At 35.6% G+C, this 21,522-nt stretch overlaps 1 protein-coding gene across 2 annotated transcripts in view; it reads right to left on the bottom strand.

The window, feature by feature from the left end:
- Nucleotides 1–219: 219 nt before the first annotated feature.
- LOC135086501 (capon-like protein) overlaps nt 220–21,522 on the bottom strand; it is a 184,062-nt gene continuing 162,759 nt past the window's right edge. For both annotated transcript variants that reach the window (XM_063981223.1, XM_063981222.1), the window contains 3 exons: nt 13,532–13,771; nt 10,671–10,805; nt 220–3,254 (listed from right to left, as the gene is read on the bottom strand). In XM_063981223.1, coding sequence (XP_063837293.1) covers nt 2,406–3,254; nt 10,671–10,805; nt 13,532–13,771 — 1,224 coding nt within the window. In that variant the 3' untranslated portion in view covers nt 220–2,405. The remainder of the gene's footprint in view (nt 3,255–10,670; nt 10,806–13,531; nt 13,772–21,522) is intronic.

A 21,522-nucleotide genomic window follows, 5' to 3' on the forward strand; every position in this document is an offset into this window, starting at 1 on the left:
TCAGGCACAAAAATGTTTATAAACGAACTAGCTGTGCCCGCGACGTCGTCCGCTCATCATTTCAGCGCGAGTAAAAAGGATGGATACCTACATACACTACAACTGGCCAGCCTCCTTCCTGAATATATTGGTATTTTCAGCCAAATTTTTGCTGCATCGTATTTTCTTTAGGGTAATCAATGATACAACACACAACATCAGAAGTATATTCTTTATTGATGTCCCGATACTATGTTAATATTGTGTCTGCGTCTATGGATACACGACAAATATTGCATAAACATTTAAAATCGTTGAATAACATCAATGTGACGACGAACATATTTTTAATGACTATTTCTTAGATACATTTAAAAATTATCTATGAATCACTGACATCGTTTACAAACAAATCTTACAATTAGCTGTTTTATCATAATGTACTTATAAAAAACTAAGTAATAACATAATGTCCTCGTACTTATAAAAAATAAGTTTAACATAGAATATAATAAAATAACTTCTATGTACAAAATACAATTCAAAGTAATAATATGGTAAAATAAAATGATATTCTAGAAAAAGGATTAAATTTTTCGAAAGACATATGATAAAATCCAAGTTTTAAAAACTACGAATATAGTTTTGCTAGTACCGAATGCTGGAAATAAGCTTCTTATGTCCACTAGACCAGGCTTTGTCGAACAGGGAAACCAGGATATACGTTTTGACTACGGATTTAGTTTCCATTGTTTAAAAGTTCCGAGAATGTGTAATAATGTATTACTGCGTAGGTAACTAACTGAAGGACCTTTCGTGAAAGGATAATTCTAATATGCATAGAAACTCTATAAGAGTAGCTACAAATATAATTATTTTACAGTATAATTAGTAACAATTGTTAGCACATCAGTCTTTAACTTTGATGGCAAAATATTTGATGTGCTGACAAAATAAAATTATGTCTTTGGAAATGGATAAAGCTAAATTTCAAACGATGCCAGCGCTTGACTTAAAATATAGTTATTTAAATTTAAAAATTCGATTATATAATAATTGATTGATTAAACACACAAGAATACTATTGTTTCTATGTCATATGTATGTAGATATTTTGTAACTAATACGAAGTAACTGCTAAATTACGTATTTCATGCATTAAGTTAAAATACACATTGATCTGCTTACGCTATGTCAACATTGAACATGGAGTAAAATATTTAATTCCAAAAAGTACATATTTAAAAGAATATTCCAGCGGTAGACAACTCGAGTCGGGTTCCAAAACGACTATCTTAAGGACTATACCATTTTGCAATCACACCTTTTTGGCTTTAATTTTTTTATTAAAAATCTCTCAATAAGTTTAGTGATGTAGTCCTCTTTGGTCCATTAGATCTAACCTAAGACTTTGGCATCAATCTTTGGTAAATATAAGCTTCTCTTGATACCCTTTAGGTAGGTAACTACTACAAGTCTTACGATAGACAGTAACTTTGAAGTCTATGAAGTTATTTTAGTGCCAGTTTCTATTATTGTTTCCTATTTAGATCAGTGACTATGGTGGCTTACGCTACAAAAGATTATGTGTAACAAGTTTGCACTACGTTTTGTAGAATAACTCGTAATCTTACATAATGTTAGAATTGTGTCTGTTTTTATAATGTAAGTGTACCTACTTATAATGACAGTTCCTACTATTTTTTATTTTCAGTTAATTCTAAAGCAATATGTAATTGAATATATTTTTATTTTTAAAAATTGAAGTAACTACAATATGTCGTGGATATTGTATTTTATTAATTATAACTCATAGAATTGCCATATAAAATTTTTGAGAATGTGACTCTTTAGAAACACTATTAATTCACCACATCAAAACTATTGAGATAACGTAGTACATAATTGATTAATAATTCTATTATATTTATAATAATGCTGGTGAAAACACTTCTATAGATTTTATTCAGGGTGAATTTAAGAGGTTCAACATAGAAATTGGGGTGCACGTCTCCACTAGCTAACAGTATTTTTACAAGCTTTTTATGACCCAAGAAACATTTTTCTCTCTTTATTTTACTTTGATATGCCAAGATAATAATATGTTTTTGATTACAAAAATGTGCCAACTTCTCATTATGTTCGTCGAATAAAAATCACTTGATATGTAAACATATATTCTTCATTTATGTTCTACCCTAATTTTATGCACGTCTCTTTTAGGTGACGTATCTAATTTTTTGGCACCTTTTAAAGTCTCAATCTTTTCTAAATTATATAATTTTATTAATTTTGGACAATATTTTTTAAAGAATTGCACTGAACGCAAGTCATTCAACTGCAATTTAACCATGACGTGAAACAGATAATGAATGATATAATATTTTTTGATTTGAAAAATAAACGACGGTTTGGTTGGTAAATGTTTACTTTGTAGTATGCCTTGTCCATTGGGATCGTAGCGCAGTCATCATTTCGCTGCGATTCGGTACTTTCTCGCTAGTGGAGCGCGTAATAGGGGCCGTCGGAGCCGTTAGGCGGTCGGGCACTTTGAGGCTCACCCCCGAGTGGCCTTGCGTATCGCTCGGCAGGTCCGCGACGTCTGAAGCGCTCTCCGAGGGACTCACTGGCACGATCAGACGAACACGGCCATCGTCACCAGTAGCCGTCAGCGTACCATTGTGCGACAATGGCATTATAAACGGCAGGCCGTCATCCGAACTAAACGCATCGGGCGTAGAATCTTTAGATGTCGAAGCTTGGCTGTTACTGAATAACGAATTTTCAGAGTGACCCAAGCTCATCGCCTGGGCTATGGCGCCCAGCTCCTCGGTAGAATTGCTTTTGTGCTTATACACACTGTGATTTAGAAGACTCGCGATGTCTGTGTGGCTGTAGTGATTTGTCAGTGGTGGTATATTCGGGAATGCGTTGCAGTTTTGAAAGAATTGTTGGTTGGCTATTTTCTTTTCGGTGAAGTCATTGGGAAAACCGCCCATGTCTTGGAACTTTGAGATCAAGTAATTTTGGATTTGTTCGTTGGTCATTCCGCCGAAGGACGGAGCGGAGAACGGCCCATTTTGCGGCATTGTCGGCGTGGTGCAGAACGGAGAAAATTGGTTGTTGTTATTCTCGACGTTTTGTGTCATCTTTGTGTTCTGGGCGATAAGGTTGAGAAGTTGATCTGTGCCGAGCTGGATGTTGTTACCATTGACTGCAGCCTGTGCCTGTGCGTTGGACTTGCGGGCTTCTTTAGATCCAGAGTCACCTTTAACCTATATTTTTCAATCGAAGACAAAAACACATCAGATAATGACATGAACATAAAAATAACAGTAGTATTAAAGTGATTACTTGCCTCGTTCTAATTATAAACGGAAAACAATTAATATGGGATTTGCATGATCTCACTAAAATTTTAAATGTATTACATGCTTTGTTTGATAAACTAGCGACAGTAGTTTCTATAAATCGGTACAAAACAATTTTCAGACAAAATTATAGTAAGTAATTTCAGTGGCTAAATTGATACTAAGAAGTACAAAAGGTTAACGCCTCTTAACGAAGCTTTGATCACTAAATAAATATGTAGAGTTTACAAAGTAATGAAGGTTATATTATAGTTCCGTACAAGTTTTGCAAAAACCCTTATCACTCACGTCTGTAAAAGGGACATTTTGGATGTAATGTGGAATATGAAGGTGCTTTTATCGCTTCATGGTTAACGAACACAGAACACAAAAAGAGGTTTCTATGTTCTGTGGTTAACGACTTCAATAGAATATTTGTTAACTATTTTGTTAATTAAAATGTTGTATCAATTAATCGGTTGTTAAACCTATCGCCACTAAGTTCTATTGTTAAGTAATTACTATAGCAATTTATTTCTCTATTAATGATATAAATCGAAGTAATAATTTTACGTTTCGATGATCTCGAAATAAACTGATAGTTGGAAAAACTAATTCGTCTGCGGTCACCGAGGAATCTTGGTAATATAGGGTAAACCACCCAATCATTGGCACTCTACCAATTTATTGGCATGCTCCAGTTTTTTAAGAAAATTAAGGTTTTTTGTAGCCAAACCTTATATTTTTTAGTAGAAATTGTACAGTAATATCATTTATTACTCAACTGGCTACACACGTTTTTAATTTTTTCAAACATCGCGTCGCATCAACCATTTGTTTGACAAACCGCGACCAGTGCGATAAAAACAATCGAAATATTCGTTTTTTACTAAGGTAAGAGCTATCATAATCTTTTAAAAAAATGCAAATCTATTTTGTTGTCCCTATACATAATCATTTTGTCTTATTATTGAATATATTAACTGCCTTTTTAAAACATTATTTTATAATTTAACCGCTAACTTTTAATTATTTGTGGCGTGCCAACATTTGGTATGCGTAAAATCTGTTTATCCATTTTATTGGCACACATGCCAATAAAAGGGTATTTAAAATAATTTGAGTTTATTAAAAATTATACCTTGTTTGTTTCAAAATTGAGTTTAAATTGCATTTAAAATATTTTTTAACGTTTTGGATACACCAATCCAAATGTTGGCCCACTGCCAATTATATAAAATCCATTTATTGGCACGGGTGTCAAACATTGGTTAAAAAGGTGCCAATAAAAAATATTATCTTTTCAGCCACTTTCAAAGCCTTTCAAAGTCTTATTCCACTAATCCCCGTTGACAATCCCCGTCAACGGGGATTAGTGAACTTTATGTTCATTAATTCCCGTTAACGCCAATGGAGTTTACGATGGGGATTAATGAACTAAAAAGTTAATTAATCCCCAGTACGTTAAAAATAAAATACTCATGTAAGAATCAGGTACCTTCTATTTATTACTGGACTAGCGGCCGCCCGCGACTTCGTACGCGTGGATCTCGTTTTACCCCCCCTTCATCTATCTTACGCCGTTTAGATTTTTTCATACAAATGTTTTTTCCCACTAACTCCCGTTCCCGTGGGAATTTTGCAATATACTGTTGTAACTAAGCTTTAAGTTTACTAAGGTACCTGCATGCCAAATTTCAAGCGTATAACTTAAGCGGTTTAGATTTTTCATACAAATGTTTTTTCTCGCTAACTCCCGTTCCCGTGGGAATTTTGCAATATCCTGTTGTAACTAAGCTTTAAGTTTACTAAGGTACCTGCATGCAAAATTTCCAGCGTCTTACTTAAGCGGTTTAGATTTTTCATACAAAAGGATTTTCCCGCTAATTCCCGTTCCCGTGGGAATTACTAAGTATCCTATAACCTGCCCAGGAGTATGAAGAATAATTGTACCAAGTTTCGTTAAAATCCGTCAAGTAGTTTTTGTTTCTATAAGGAACATACAGACAGACAGACAGACAGATAGACAGACAGACAGACAGACAGACAAAAAGTTTACTGATTGCATTTTTGGCTTCAGTATCGATCACTAATCACCCCCTGATAGTTATTTTGAAAATATATTCCATGTACAGAATTGACCTCTCTACAGATTTATTATAAGTATAGATAAGAACTTACTTATTATTTTTATTATCAAATTAAATTAAATTTAAGACTGATTACAATACTTAAAAAAATTAACACTTACTTGATTAACCAAAAGCACTATGGATATTGAATCGTTATTCCCCATTCATCATTTAAAAGAAGATGGAAACGATTACAAACAAATTTGGGCCAAGATGTAACAAGATAAAAATGGTGTAAATTAATAGTTTTGCAATCAGGCTTAAATTTAATTTAATTTGATTATAAAAATAATAATTAGCGGGGATTAATGAATAAAAAGTTCACTAATCCCCGGGATTAGTGGAATAAGGCTTTGAAAGTGGTACCACGGTCTACTATACAATTCAGATTGAAACATCCCGATCATCGCTCTAAGCCCGGTCCGTTTACAATTTTAACTGACGAGGAAGAACAGCTTTTTGTTGACTGGATAAAATAAAAATCAGTAGCAAAAAAGTATTTCCGAAGAGAAAAGAAGATTTGATAAAAGTGTTTATGGAAAGTTTAAAACCATATTTAAATATAAGCGTTTGAACTGATATGGTATGTTCCTATACAAATAAATGTTACTTTTCTTATAACAAAGGATTTTATTTTGTTTATTTCTATCATGAATCTCTTTAAAACCTCTACATAAGACCTAGCAACTATTTTTCAGTCTTGTGAGAACAGTGCCAATAATAGGTAATTATCACTGCCAATAAAAGGTTTGGCTATGCCAACAACTGGTATTTTGAGGTATTTTTTAAAAAGGTACACTATATTGAATAAATGATTTAATTTATTAATGATAAGTACTTTATAATATTCTGCAAAGATTAAAAGACCAATATAAATGTTTATTTCTTTGATAAAACATATTTTTACATGCAAATTTTACCGGTTTTGTGAAGTAGCTGCTTAAAGTGCCAATAATTGGGTGGTTTCCTACCTACCTAATCTAGACTGGCTCGACAGATCTTAATTTCCAATGACACTTACTTGAAATGTCCTTGTCAATGTCAAATTAATTAAATCATTCATGGCATCACGTTACGATTATGATCGCTACTAAACCCATAGCGATATGGGATGGGAATAATCTATCACGAAAGACCATAAAATGTACATAATACTTGATAATGAGGCTTATTTGATTACAAAATAGATTTCTAAAAATAGATTCTATTATAAATTAAAGCGCTTCTGCCCGCGGTTTCGCCCGCACGGTTTTTGGTCAACAACAACAATATCGTGGTTTTTGGTTTGTTACATAAAGTCATTAAAAGGTAATTAAAAACTACTTACATTGTTTAAAAGACCTTTTAAAATTAGTTAGACAGTCTTATTTTTATCGATTCACCTGAAAGTTTCCACACGAACTATTTCAGTCTGTCAGTTTTATTTTAATGAACGATCCTAAAGGTCCATTCTAATAATTGCTTGTCAGATGAACAGTAACGAACATGACCTTGAACCTCTGAACATACAAACTTTACTTACAGTAGATAATTCATCTGAAGAAGGTTTTGTACCGATGATTTACAACTAGGAGCTATAAAAAGAAGGAGGCCAGTTTATCTTTTAATTTTCTTTTGAAGTATACTCCCCAGTGTTTGTAACATTAATAATAACAAACAAAAACTACTAAACTTTTCATATAGAGTTCAGTTCTACGTTTCTTAAGTGTTATTTAATGGAGAGTATGCTTTGAAGAGTTATTTAAACCCCTAACAATATTATGTGGTTCTACGAGTATAGAACACAATACATTATAATCCTGGATCAATTGTCAATAAATGAGGGCATTAGCAATTCACATACAATGTCCCGTAATACGGATAATGAGCCGTCTAATGAGCATAATTATTTCATTTATAAAGCACATTCAGATTAAACACTTACCTAAATGTGTTTTATAATTTCCCAAACGATATGATAGACAATTAGACAATTGATTCAGATGTTTTTTACTTAGGTACTTATATTAAAAAGTTTGACACATAAACTAATGAAATAGTAAACTAAGCGATCATGCACACACACGAGGAACTTGTGGAGATCAAAGCAGCTAGTGTAAATAATAGTACATAATGTATAATACCTATTTTAGTAGGCTTGAAGGTTTTCTAATGAAAAAGCAAAAACGGGTCTATATTCGTTTGCACTGACTGATTCAGACCGTGATGTACTTACGGACGACGGCATATTAAGAATCGAAAACGCGGAACCGGGAACGCGGGTTCGAATCCCACCGCGCTCGACTATTGTGGTGAGCCCACTCGTAACACAAGCTTATTAGCTTAACACGAGGGGCTAATGGGACTATTAGTAATTTGGGCAATACAAATTGCTAATAGTCTTAAAAAAAACATAGTAGTGGTTTCTTACTTAGTTCGTTGTAATACCGGCTATTTAACAACAGAATGTAACTATAGTCTTATTTACTGCCGTCTGTAAACCAATCCTCTTTTTCGAGTAGCGAATTTGGAATCGTGAAAAAAATTATGAACTTTCAAAATTGTTATTTTTAAGCGATTTACACCACTCGTTGTGTGAAAATACTAAAATCTAAAAAAAAATGTGATTGCTTTGAACTACGCGCCAAACTCTTCGTGTATATGAAATTGTCTCTAAGGGACACTAATGCCCGTTTTCACCATCTCTTCCTAATTTTTAAGTGACCCCTATAAAAACAAAATTCCTGTTATGTGTTACCATAAGGATCACTTAAAAATTAGGGATTGATGGTGAAAACGGGCATAAGGGACACATGACACGTCTATAGCAAATAGCTAAACAGTCATGCACGATCTTGCTTATTATTTACATAGAAGTTTGGAGTTTATGACTAAAATCTATAGGTATCCATGGACCATGAGCAAAAGCACACCTTATTGTATTAATAACTGAATATTAATTAATAATAAAAGATTTCTCTATATTATTAACGCTTACTACACGGAATTTATTTAGCAATCTAATTACTTAACTCCTATTGAGGTATTACGAATTTACGAACGACAAAAACAATTTATACGGTTTTTAGGGTCCCAATTCGTCTATCCGCAGTTTAACTCAGATTCCTCGTATCAAAACCCTTTGTCCCTTTTTTGCTTAAATCAGTTACCAAATAGTTTCAGCTTTTATTTATGGTCCTATAGATAATCACAAACTAAGAACTACAATTTAAATAAAATCAAGCAGTATGGGTGAATTTTTATAGATGTAATTAACTTTTTATCTATAAAAATACACTATCACAAGAAAATAATAATGTAAAAAGACACAGACGCAACACAACATAGTATGCAAAATGTAACGTGACATGAATAGAACTTATTGTTGATGATTCGTGATTGTTTCATGAACTTCAGAAAGAAAGATTAGGAGTAGTTCATGCCATTCAATAACAATATTAATTATCAAGCATCCTAATACGCCATTCTGAAAAGGGATTTATAGTAGGACTATTCCACCTCTTGTTCCCACCTCTGCAACTCCTGTGTAGCCAGGATCTACAACTTGACAGCCAATAAATACACAACAAGTGAAGGTGAAGTTTGTTCCGGGGAAAAGTAAAACTGTCATTGGACGCGTAACGAAATTAATCAGAAACCCAGAAAAACATGGGAGGAGTTCGAAGTCAAGGTTCAACTTCCCTTCAGTGCGAAGCGGATGACAGGTGACAAAACAAAGGTTTGGATCAAAGGTGGATTTTTAATTAGCGAAACAGTATGTTAGTCTTCAGATCTTGCTGAGGCCATCAACATCATTAGGTAATTCAATCTCCACTGAGGGATGATGATCCTCAATATTTACCAGAGACAAATGAAGGATATGGCCTACACACACATCTCGCTGGCCAAAACGGGTAACTGGAGCTAATATTAACTACTCAAACAAGTCAAAGAATGAAATATGATTTTTAGTTAAAAAAATAGTTCTCTAGTGAGTAGGTATCTAAAGAAGTTACGATGACGCACACCTACTCAATAAACAATTCATGCTTCAGGCATTCAGGCTGTAAGTATTAATTAAAAACATACAAAAAATGAAGCTATTCCCTACGTGAATATTACCCACACTTTTTATAAACAATTTGTAACTTAATCATGTTATGAAAAAGTTAAAATTTAACATAATTAGACATAAATGAGGACTTTTAACTAGTTTTCATGAAGCTAAAACAACACTGACACAGTATTAAAGAATTTTAAAGCGACTTCAAAATTAAGTCTTCATAATTGCAACATTTCGTGGGCATGGATGATCTCCGTCATAAATATTACATTTTGCTGGAAAAAACTTTTAGGCCGGGTAATTTTGATGTCGCACTTGTTTTAAAAATGGGTGGCTAATTACACTATCATCTTGGGTAACATAACATTAGGTATAAAAAGTGTTTCATTAACAAACTTAATATTTTTTCAAATAAAATAGCCAATTATTCAAAGACGTCATGTCTTTAGATACCAACCAATGCATCATTCTTCGATAAAGAGAAAATGTACCTATCAATATTTTATTAGAATTTAAAGTTCTATACGAAGCCACGGTAGTTATTATGACGAAGTTACCCGAGATGACTGTTAAAAGGTTGAGTATAAAAACAAAAGAAAAACGAGCAAAAAATCTTTGAAATTCGAGTCAGTTATGTTTTATCTGAGGACAATGACGTGCAATGACTATCGATCGATCATAGTTATTTATTAATGTATGTTTCAATATTTTTTTCATTTAACACTGACTCGAATTAAATCGGGGTTTAACTCAACATCCATCACGACTGTTTTCAGTATGACATCAAGCCACTCTTGGATTGTGCGATTTTGCAACCAAAATGAATAATAGCCTGATGTTCTGTCCCCTCTACGTACATCACTGGCTCATAAAGACAGTAATCACAGCAATTTATATTGCCACAGTAATGAATGTCAAATTGAAAACAATTGCAATTAATGCTAGCCTTGATCACACCTACCGAGTGGACGGGCGAGACAGTAAAATGATACTAAGCCGAGAGAGTTGGGTGAGCGAGTCCTACTCGAGCGCTCGGCCGAGCTCTCGGCGTAATGTTCATACACACCGAGTACTCGTCCAAGAGCACTGTCTCGCCCGTTTGCTCGGTACGTGTGAACAAGGTATGAGTCACAAAAAAGAAGCGGGTTTATTCTGCTGTGGACTAACCTGAGGCAGAAGTGTCAGTTGCTGAGCGCTGATAGGCCTAGAGGAGCCCCTCTCGCGCTCCTGTAGATGAGCAACCAGGGCCGCGATGTGCTCCAACAACTCCTTGTTATGGATCAGGAGCTGGTGGGTACGAGCCTGGAATACCAACAATCTTAATTCAGAAAAATCCGGAGTACTTGTAACCTCTTTTTCTTTTTCGTGTCTACGCCACTATATCCAGTCTGACCAAAATTTTGCGCCTCCAAATTCTCGACCTCGTCACCCAATGTTTTCTAACACACTAAGGCTGAGTTGCACCACCTAACTTTGACCGTAACTTTGAAGATAACTGGTGTATTTTGTATGGAGTTTGACAGATTTCTGACGTTTGTCAAGTTAAAGTAAGATGCTGAAACCCAGCCTTAAATTGATTTAAAATTCATTTGATTGAATAAACAGATGGGTGCAGATCGCTTTATATACTAAACTACTATTAATAGTCGTTAAAATAAAGTACCTACCTGTTATATTATTTCATTGTCAAAAAGCTAAATACAAACAACTAAATAACAATAGAATTAATTGCACCGAGTCCATTCTCTAATAAAATACGAGAAATATTTAGAAAGCATAAATAGCTGGATTATTGATTGTCGATTGAAACCTTCATTGGTACGTGAAGTTAAAATACTCGCATTAGAACAAGATAAATATTGTTTTATTGTTCAAGAAAATACAAGATTATTTTAGTAGCAACGTTGTGTTAGTAAAAGGTGTATCGCGCTAAAAGAAATTGCATTTTTGCGGGGGGATAAATTCCGCAAGTACGCGAAACCTAAATATTATTCTACCTGGTTCAATACTGCTGTTATTTCAGCAATTCTAGTACACTAGAGGAGTCGATGCAATTAGATCTAGTGCCTCTTAAGCGAGTTCCGCAGTTTGCTTATGTCTGCCCCTTGGTGACGAGAGGTCTGCAATTAGACGCTTATTGTCTCAGCAGTATTTATTGTCTATTATAATAAACACTTCTATTAGCATCAATATTATTTTCTGCGCAACATTTAGATATAAATAGCGGCCGCCCGCGACTTCGTACGCGTGTCCCCGTTTTACCCCCTTAGGGATGGAGTTTCGTAAAGTCGGTTCTTAGCGGATGTCTACACCCTAAAAGGAACCTACCTGCCAAATTTCAAGTTTGTAGGTGTTAAAGTTTCTGAGATTTCGTGATGAGTGAGTGATTCAGTCAGTCAATCAGTGACCATTCGCTTTTATAGATATAGATAAAACGAAAACCAAACTTAATCGTCACTAGCATAATCCTTTTCAGCACAGTACGACACGTACAAGAACTAATTAACTAACTAAACGTACACTCGACTGAAATCCAATGATTGCCAATCGTCTATGCTAAACATTAGCCTTTCTCTAGCTGCGCTAAAGTTCAGGCACCGAACTTAGATCGGTTTAGGGTTACTGTCTGGATTAGTCCGGACATGTTCGAACTTTGGCTCTTCGCCCGAACTTCGCCCGGCCTTTTTAATTTGCCCGGATTTGATTTAGGTGGAAAAATGCTCCCGCATGTGAATAAAGGTTCTGAAATGGCTTCAGGACTTTTAAAGTTATAGATGGTAAGCAAGGGTGTTCATAAATTTTAGTTTGAGGTAGGTAAAGCTTATAAATCTAAAATGGTTTTCACAGCAGAAAAAGAACTACATTTTTAAATTGAGTTATTGAAAAATCCAATTGTTCAATCTATGGTTTGGATATCAAATGATTTGGATAAGCCGAAGATAAGGAAAAATGGCGCGCATTGGAGTGAGCCTATGTCATAGAGGGCTATGATGATATCGACTGCCTCATACATAAGTTTAGCATAATGTAAACCTTCCCATAAGTCCCATAACCATACGAGTAAAGTACCGTTGGCCGTTACACTTTTAGGTGTGTATAATAGGATATGCACCATAATCCCAATTTATGTTACCTTCTTTGTATGCCTTAAATCAGCTTTTGAGTGTTGAAGGTTTGAAGGTTCGGACCATAATCCCCATTTTAAGTTCGTTTCATACCTATTTGAGTCTCGGTCGGAAAGGCCCGCCTTTTCTTCGACGAGATGGTTCACTCCCTGTGAAGCACCTCTCGTTGCACTATATCGGGTGTTTTAAAGTATTTGGGAGGTTCTGATCATAATCCCCATGTTCCTTACTTGAGCCTCGCATTGCGCTGCCTATTGCTTGCACCTGCTGCTCCAGACGTTCCCTCAGCAGTTGCAGTTAGTGTTGAGCGCTGAGCGGCGTCGCGTCGTCAGTATTGGTCATGAGATTAATGTTCAGAACGCACTCCGGTAAGTGACAATGTTTAACTTCCAATAACCAAAATGTACCTACTGTTAGCTACCGTCCTATTGCTGCGTTACTGCCTTTGATGCACCACGCTGAGGGTAGCGTCTAGGGAGATCTACGGAGATCTGGTATTAAGAATGTTTGGGTTTGGACCATAAATCCCATGTTCCTTACTTGAGCCTCGCATCGTGCTGCCTGTTCCGCAGCCAGCTGGTCCCTCAGCAGCAACAGCTGGGCCACAGCAGCGCGCGTCTGCTGCACCTGCTGCTCCAGACGTTCCCTCAGCAGTTGCAGTTGGTGTTGAGCGCTGAGCGGCGTCGCGTCGTCAGTGTTGGTCATGAGATTAATGTTCAGAACGCACTCCGGCAAGTTACAATGTTTAACTTCCAATAACCAAAAAGTACCTACTGTTAGCTACCGCCCAATTGCTGCGTTACTGCCTTTGATGCACCACGCTGAGGGTAGCGGCTAGGGAGATCTACGGAGATCTGGTATTAAGAATGTTTGGGTTTGGACCATAAATCCCATGTTCCTTACTTGAGCCTCGCATCGCGCTGCCTGTTCCGCAGCCAGCTGGTCCCTCAGCAGCAACAGCTGGGCCACAGCAGCGCGCGTCTGCTGCACCTGCTGCTCCAGACGTTCCCTCAGCAGTTGCAGTTGGTGTTGAGCGCTGAGCGGCGTCGCGTCGTCAGTATTCTCCCCGTTGGTCAAGAGATCAATGTTCAGAACGCACTCCGGCAGGTCTGGCAGGGCAATGCTGGGAGCTGGTGTGGTGCGCTAAAAAAAACCAAAGAAGTTAAGCAAACAGTTTGGAATTAGATCCAGTAGTTCGAGTGATAGTCGAAACAATCTTAGGCTGAGTTGCACCACCTAACTATGACCGTAACTATAACGATAACCGGTGCTTTTTGTATGGAGTTTGACAGATTTTGACGTTTGTCAAAGTTAAAGTAAGATGGTGCGACCAAGCTTTAATGTTTAGGGATCAGAAAGGGGTGGAAAAAGAGGTCCGTATTACAAAAGAACATCCAAAGTCTGATACGTATTCTCAATCTCATAGATTCTGTTTCTGTGATTTGAATTGATCTAAATATAGAAATTCAACCAATCAAGAGCCTCAAACTATGCCTGAAACTGAAATCTACGCAAGACTGAAATTGGAACGCAACGCAGTAGACACTCTACCTTCATAAATCTACTTAAAATCAATAGCCATATAGGTAGGTACTTCAATATGAATACTCATTACTCATGCTCATTAGAGTATTAGTTACTCGTGTGTGTGTGTGTGTGTCTCTAAGCACGTTCGTTCATGAATACAAGTACGCATTAGGTCCTAACTCTTAACTCGGTTCACGTAGCAGAACATTGCACAGGATAATCAAATGCATGTCAATGTTTCAGAACGTCCTGGACATGCGGTTTACAGTCATTTGTTTTTTGTACGGATTTTCGTTAGTGTGCACCGGAATTCACACCGAAGCGTGTTTGTTATTATTTTGTGCATACTCATTACGGCTGGAAATTATCTTTACGGCTCTCTTTGAGCTTCAAGCCAATATCTGCATGTGCATGAACTTTACATTTGATTTCAAAATCACAAATATACGGTTTTTAGAGGTAACTATTTTCTGTATAACCCTACAAAAGCTTGTCATAAAAACGTTCATATAACGTTTTTATAAGATACCTACAAAGAGCGACAGTATCTTTACGGTTTACTTACATCATACAATAAAAAAATAATGCCAAAAGCAAATAGTTAGTCCTAACGTATCTTTCGTAATATGTAAAGGCTTACAAGTAATATTACGTACGCAAAATACTTTGCGTAGAGGATAAGCTCTAATAATCCTGGATTATTAATTTTATGAAAGATCGCCGATCAGAGAGATTTTTTAATATAGGCATCTTTTACTCAGAATATAAACAATATAGTAAAGAATTTGTGTTTTTACAACATGCATGTGTCTATGGAATGGATCACAGTAAATAATTTTCTTTTATTAACCTTCAAATTAATCTATGCCTATTTCAAATGAAATTAGAGCTTGTGTTACATTATTTGCAACATTACAAACGCGAATTTAAGCCCAATGCACAATGCTAGTAGGTTTTATCAAACAAGTATCGTACTAGCACCTAAAATATTTAAGGTGCATTTTGTTATAAGAAATAATTATGCAGATAGTTATTATTAGTTATCAGAACGCTAAGAAAGATTTTCGAATAACTGTTACAGAAACGTATTAAATTCCAGTCTTCAAAAAGGCGTAAAAGTATATTTTTCTTTAAAATACATTTATTTTAATATTATCCATTCCAAAGTTTTTGCATAATAAAAACCAAATAAGTCCAGTCCAAAACTTTGCAACGAAAATTTGAATTTAAAATATGTCTGTCCATCGCACTGCGTCTGATAAGTTTGTGGTGCAGTTTGTTTCAGTTGTGTTTATTTTGTTTTAGTTATTTCACCTGTCAAACACATGCCTAAAGATAAACACGGAGTTGTGCACGGAGCGTGGGCACACAATTAGGGTTGCCAGGTCTAAAAACACAAAACCTGGACTCGGTGCCTAGCTTGGCAGCCATTTTGTACTAAAAGTCGGTCATATCTTTATTTAACAGCAATCATAGCTTTATAAAAGCCAAAAGCCGAAAAATATTACATAATAAAAATATCGCGTCTTGGCTTTGACTTGTGCGCTCGACTATCTAGCGGCGCGGTAGCCATATAAAAAAAACCATCAAAAGACGGACAGGCCGGGTGTGAAAATATTTGGCTGGACATGTCCGTAAAAAGTCAAACATGTCCGGCTAAAACCGGACTCCTGGCAACCCTACACACAATACTTTCACTGTGGCTGTGAAAACGCATCCAACAAACGTTAATAATGAACCTATCAATGGACACAGTGGATTTAATGAGGATAAAACACGTTCACAGACTGCACTTAATTTTGCAGCAATCTAACCATATTGTGTTCGATACATCAACACTTTGCATTTGACCATTTTCGAATTGGACAAAGTGCGAAATTGCACAGTTGGACATTTTGCAAATTGGACGTAATGTGCCCAACCAAACGATTAATTGCTAACTTAAAGATACCGATACCGATTCGTAAAAAAAAGAATAAAAAAAAAATGTGAAATTTTCTTTGTTTGAAAAATTCAAGTACTTTTTTCACTTGCCTTGAAAGTTGTTAGAAATAATTCGATTTGTAAAACTTTTATGAAGAATTCTTTTTTTATTTCAATATGATGGGTTATGATCGGTATCGTGATTATTAAGACCCACTATTGAACTACTTTTAGAAAAAAAAATCATGCAAGCAGGTCCAGTAGTTAAGCTACAGTGAAGACTTTTATAATAAATTCCGGCTTTTTACTTAAATTTCACAAAAATCTCAATAACTTTGGAACCATTGAAAATCGCGGAACATACATGGGGGTTATATCGATAGGTATTGAAGTCCCCCATCGTTTGACTTACGATGATCTACCCCCCCTGTTACACCCTGTATATTATTTTCTATTGCAAAAGAAAATATAATTAGGTTTCCGTGTACCAACAACATTTATGTCTAGATAACTAACTAAGTATTATTTACGGTCATTGATCTAAATTTCTTAGGTCTTATTAGGCAGCACTTTTATGAACAAAATAATTACTTAGAACATCTAATAATTACTTGAAGTGTCTAGAATGAATTGTTGTAGATTCGAATCCATATTTTTAATAAAGTAAAGTGCTAGCAATCAGCTGAATTGAGGTACAATTTATTTGTACAATTAATCTAAATTTATGTTATGTAAGAGTGTATTCAATGCCAAGAAAGGAATTCCGAAAGAAATACAGGTTTGCTGTTCAGCAAAAACGTTTTATTGAGCAGTTTGTGGTGTACTAACAGCGTGACCGGGATGCCCGAGAGCATTTTCTTTGTCCCCGACGTTCTAAACACAACAGTGCAGACGCTCGCTTGCTGTGCTGCAGAATGAGCTGCGATATTAGAGCCAAAGCACACGATGCGTTGCGCCACCGCACTTATTTATTTATACTTTTTGCACATAATACTGATGTACAGTGGCGGAATTAATGCCAGGTGGCATTATCTGCCAGTCAACCATAGGTCAAGCAGAGAAACTAACGTGTTGCAAAAATTATGAAGGTTTACTTAGATACTTATTGAGATATTAAAGATTTCGCCGTATCGCGCGGCGCGGCGCACATAATATTGTGTGTTTGAAATTCAAATTACAAATTCGATCGGTTTTTTCCGGGAGACTGCAAACGGGATGTTCGTGTGAACGTTAATATTAAAACACGTATGCTACTAAACGGGATTTGGCAAAAACAATTACTGCAAAAAACGGGATGCCTCTGTGGAACCAAGCCCAAAGACGATGCAGCGGCACCGTTCCAGCACAGTATCACTGTGGTTCCTGCGTCGCACCGCCGTCGCAACGCATCGTGTCCTTCGGCGCTCAATCTCAATGTCCTTACGCGAGATCTTTGCATAATGAATCGTCGGAAAATTCAAAGCCTCGACCGCAGCGCGTATCAAAGTAGTCTACTTGAATACTTCATTACGCTTGTGGCGCGGCCGAAGTGAGCTGCGAGGCAATCTAAGTCTAGAATTCGGTAAGATGTTAGCGTAGAGTTCATTGTATTAAGCTCCATTATGAATGGCACGCTGGAATTTAGCAGGAATAATGTTGTTCAGTGATGCGTTTTAATTATACATAAATAAAAAAAAACATTATTTGGTTTGTAAAATCTAAGAACTGCTGGAATAATTTATAGGCTGCTTCTATATCAAGGATCTAAAAAGTTTTCGCGGAACAGTGTTTGTTACAAAACAAAATCGACGCGCGGAAAAAGGTTACTCAGTCACTAATAAATTAGTAAGTTAATCTACCCAATAAAAGACAGGCGTAACTTTCTGACGGCTGTTCTCTGACTCATCAACGCCTACCCTTGATCGATTCGGAAAGAATGGTCTTTATTTTATAGTGCAGGCACTGAGAAAGAGTTTCACTCATTGTAACCCCTAATACCTACTCTTAGAAAGGCCATAAAAGATTTTTTTAATTTTTAAGTCATAAGCCCGTTTTCACCATTAATCCCTAATTTTCATGTGACCTATGTAAACAAACTTCAAGAATGCAATAATTAGAAATTATTTTTGTGTTAGATTGAACAGTCTTCAATAGTTAACATTTCATAGTAGTAAGACAGTAAAATACAGGAAAAAAATTTACAAAAACAAATAAAAAACTTCAGAAAATACCTAATATGTACCTAATGCGTACAGGCGCCCAAGAAAGAGACTAGTTCAATATAGTCGGTTCATCTGTCTTAGCATCCCCTTTATTAACAGAAAATAAAGGGGAATCTTTATTGACACCATCACACGTGAAGCATGCAGCCGTAGAATGGTAAGTATAAGGGCCTATGCACACGGCGTTTTAAGCGCGCCGTCCGATACAAATGCGATATGTACACATACGAAAGTCGGACCTATCTATAGTGTGGAATTTTGTAATGCAGGTGGCATTTTTAGGTTATTTTCTGAAGTTTTTTATTTGTTTTTGACAAATAACCTATTTTTTTCCTGCTGTCTAAGTACTCTTAGTAAAATAACAATTGAATGAGTTTCTTTTAAAAAATAAAGGAATATTTTCTTTAAGTAAAACTTTCTATCTCCAGTTTTAAGAGTACTTTCCCTTCAGGTGGCATTACAAAATTCCACCCTGTACACTAACTAGTAGACGTTTGTAGGAAAAAAGCGCACTCTCGTTGTGCGTTCAACAGAGCGTTTAAAATAGCTGTGTGAATAGGCCCTTAGATAATATCACTCGTTGATTCTGTAAGTAATTTTCGCAAGCCGATGATATTATTATCGATTTGATTTATTGCAACTGTTCCTGGATTCGATGTGGGTAAGCGATTATTGTGAGTACTGCATACTATTTTCGGAGTCTAGTAATAGACACTCGTATTTCTATTTCAATCGGCTTGAGTGAATTGTTTTCAACGAATTTATTATTTTATATTTAAATCGAAAATTCTATGACAACTCTTCATAATACAATTAGATTAGACCAGTTTTTTTCCACGAGTTATTACTAAGAATTATAATTATGTATGTCAGAGTTATCTTAAATTATTCATATTTAAACAGCATTGTTTGAAAAGAGGGCCAAAATGATATTCACATGTGTCAATAATTGGTAGGCAAAGGGGTCGTAATTTATCCCATATTTCGGAACACAACGTTCGCGGCGTATGAAAATATATTTCTCTCTTGTGGATACCTGGGAATATCATGTTTATTTCAAAAACCCTGATCTCATTTCATTGGACCACGATTTATTTTATTATAGTACGTGTAAGGCATGAACTAAAAACGAGTAAACATTGAAAGTTGGAGATGCTTTTATATTTGGAGATATTATTTTAAGGAATAAAGGGCCTTCTCTTCTAGAACAACCTCTGTTCTATTAGGCTTTCGAGATCGATATGTATCTCAGAAAGCATGTTCCGTATTGAAGCAATGTTTAGTGCGAATTGAGTACGGCTGTAAGTGGCAATGATTCTAAGGAATTCAGCTCCCCTTTCCTTCCACGAAATACGAATGACTATAAAAGAACGGAGTAAATATTTGACAAAGAATTCACCGTGACGACGGCGGGCAACATCTTGCAAAACATTTGCATAGTGAGTTTTAGAAAACGATTTTGTTTTTTGCACTGTAATTCGCTTGGATAATGATGGAAAGATACGAGGACTGTTTTTGACAATACGATTTAGTAGAAAAAGTTATTTTTCTTCTCCCAACATATTATTTATATAAACCTATGATACACAACTAACTGTGTATGCGAAATCTCCTTCAGTTTCATGAATAATTAATGTTGCTAATACTCGTAGTATGGTTTTAGCTAGACAGATTCCGCTCTTATCGTTAGCTGGTTTATGATGCTGACCATTTGTAAATACTAATCCTGCGATAAGTATGCCTCTCTTCAGGAAAATCCTATGGAGATCTACTCAAAAAACGCTGAACGGGCTGCGGATTTAGTTAAAAAACTGACAAAGGCGAGTAAGATTCGCGCCCTCAGGGAAACAAACTTAATTACGTATCCATCCCCAGAATCGGGCCTCGACGATGTTTGTCTGGTTCCGGATATTATAAAAATATTTTCATAGTAAGTAAGTAAACACCGAATATTGCTGTAATGAGAGGCTCAATCGGACTGAAAGACCAATTTCACTATCAGTTTTTGATCAAATATACAACATTTTCGATGCGTTTACACTTTAATACTGTTTAATTAGTCTTATAAAAATATGAAAATGTAAAAACATTAAAACATCGAAAACCGTAGATTTTTTGACCAAAAACATATTGAAATTTGGCAATTGACGAACGGATTTGGATTGGATTGAATATAGCAAACCAGCATTAGCCGTGGAAAATATTTTTCATACACATCAAGGTAAATCGAAACATAATTGGCAATGAAAAAACTGAAAAATCAGAAATTGCTATGCACGCTATACATACATGCTACAATTAGGATTTTGTGCATTTTGTAAGCTAGCTAGCATGTAGATATGACGTCTGTTTCATGGTAGATTAATGGTGTAAACATTATTAGGAACAAATGCCATTGGGTTATAACTAGGATTTTGACAATGGCTACAAAAAAAAAAACCACTGCAACATGTGGTATTTGCAATGTATTAATTTTCATGTTTTTATTACCATTCCCCTTTGTCATAGCAATGAGTTTGTCAACGGCAAGTACCCTAAAGTAAAGGTTGATCAGAGAATTGCTACCTTGATTACGTTGACTCTGAATGTTTGACACCTAGACAAGCAGCCTTGTCCTAATATTAATTTCAGTGAAAAGGGTCTTAGACAGAAGATAGGCAGACATATGGACGAACGGAAATCAAAGTAATCTACCATTTATTCATGTTGAGGTACTAAACCATATCCGACCATGAAAAAATATTTTCATAATAAACCAAAAATACTAAACTCTACATGCAGCTTTACGAGTATTTAGTTCATAGAATATCTTAATTATGTTTTCTTCGTAGTAATAATTATTACATACGACATTATTGATGATTTTCCACAGACTTGACTCTACATTTGAATTCGTCACACGTCACACGTTTTTACTGATAAAATAACGCGTAATTAATTTTTATGACGAATTTACTTTTAATGTACAAAACTTACAAAAGTGCGAATAATCGACTTTGTGGCAAATTTAACAATAACCCAAAAAACTTTAGTGTAACTTGTTTCAAAACAATCTTGACCGAAATTTTTATTTAAATACGAAATCATGTCTGACGAGTTTTCACTTCGTTTGCTCCGCCCAAAGAAAAAGCTGCTACTTTATGTACACAGCGACGAGGACGCTAAGTTGACAAAGCGACCTAAAATAAACGAAATTATTAGCTTTGTTTCACGAGCATACTCTGATATTATGTTGACTCAATT

Source organism: Ostrinia nubilalis, chromosome Z (genome assembly GCF_963855985.1).
Source record: "Ostrinia nubilalis chromosome Z, ilOstNubi1.1, whole genome shotgun sequence".
Taxonomy (NCBI): Eukaryota; Metazoa; Arthropoda; class Insecta; order Lepidoptera; family Crambidae; genus Ostrinia; species Ostrinia nubilalis.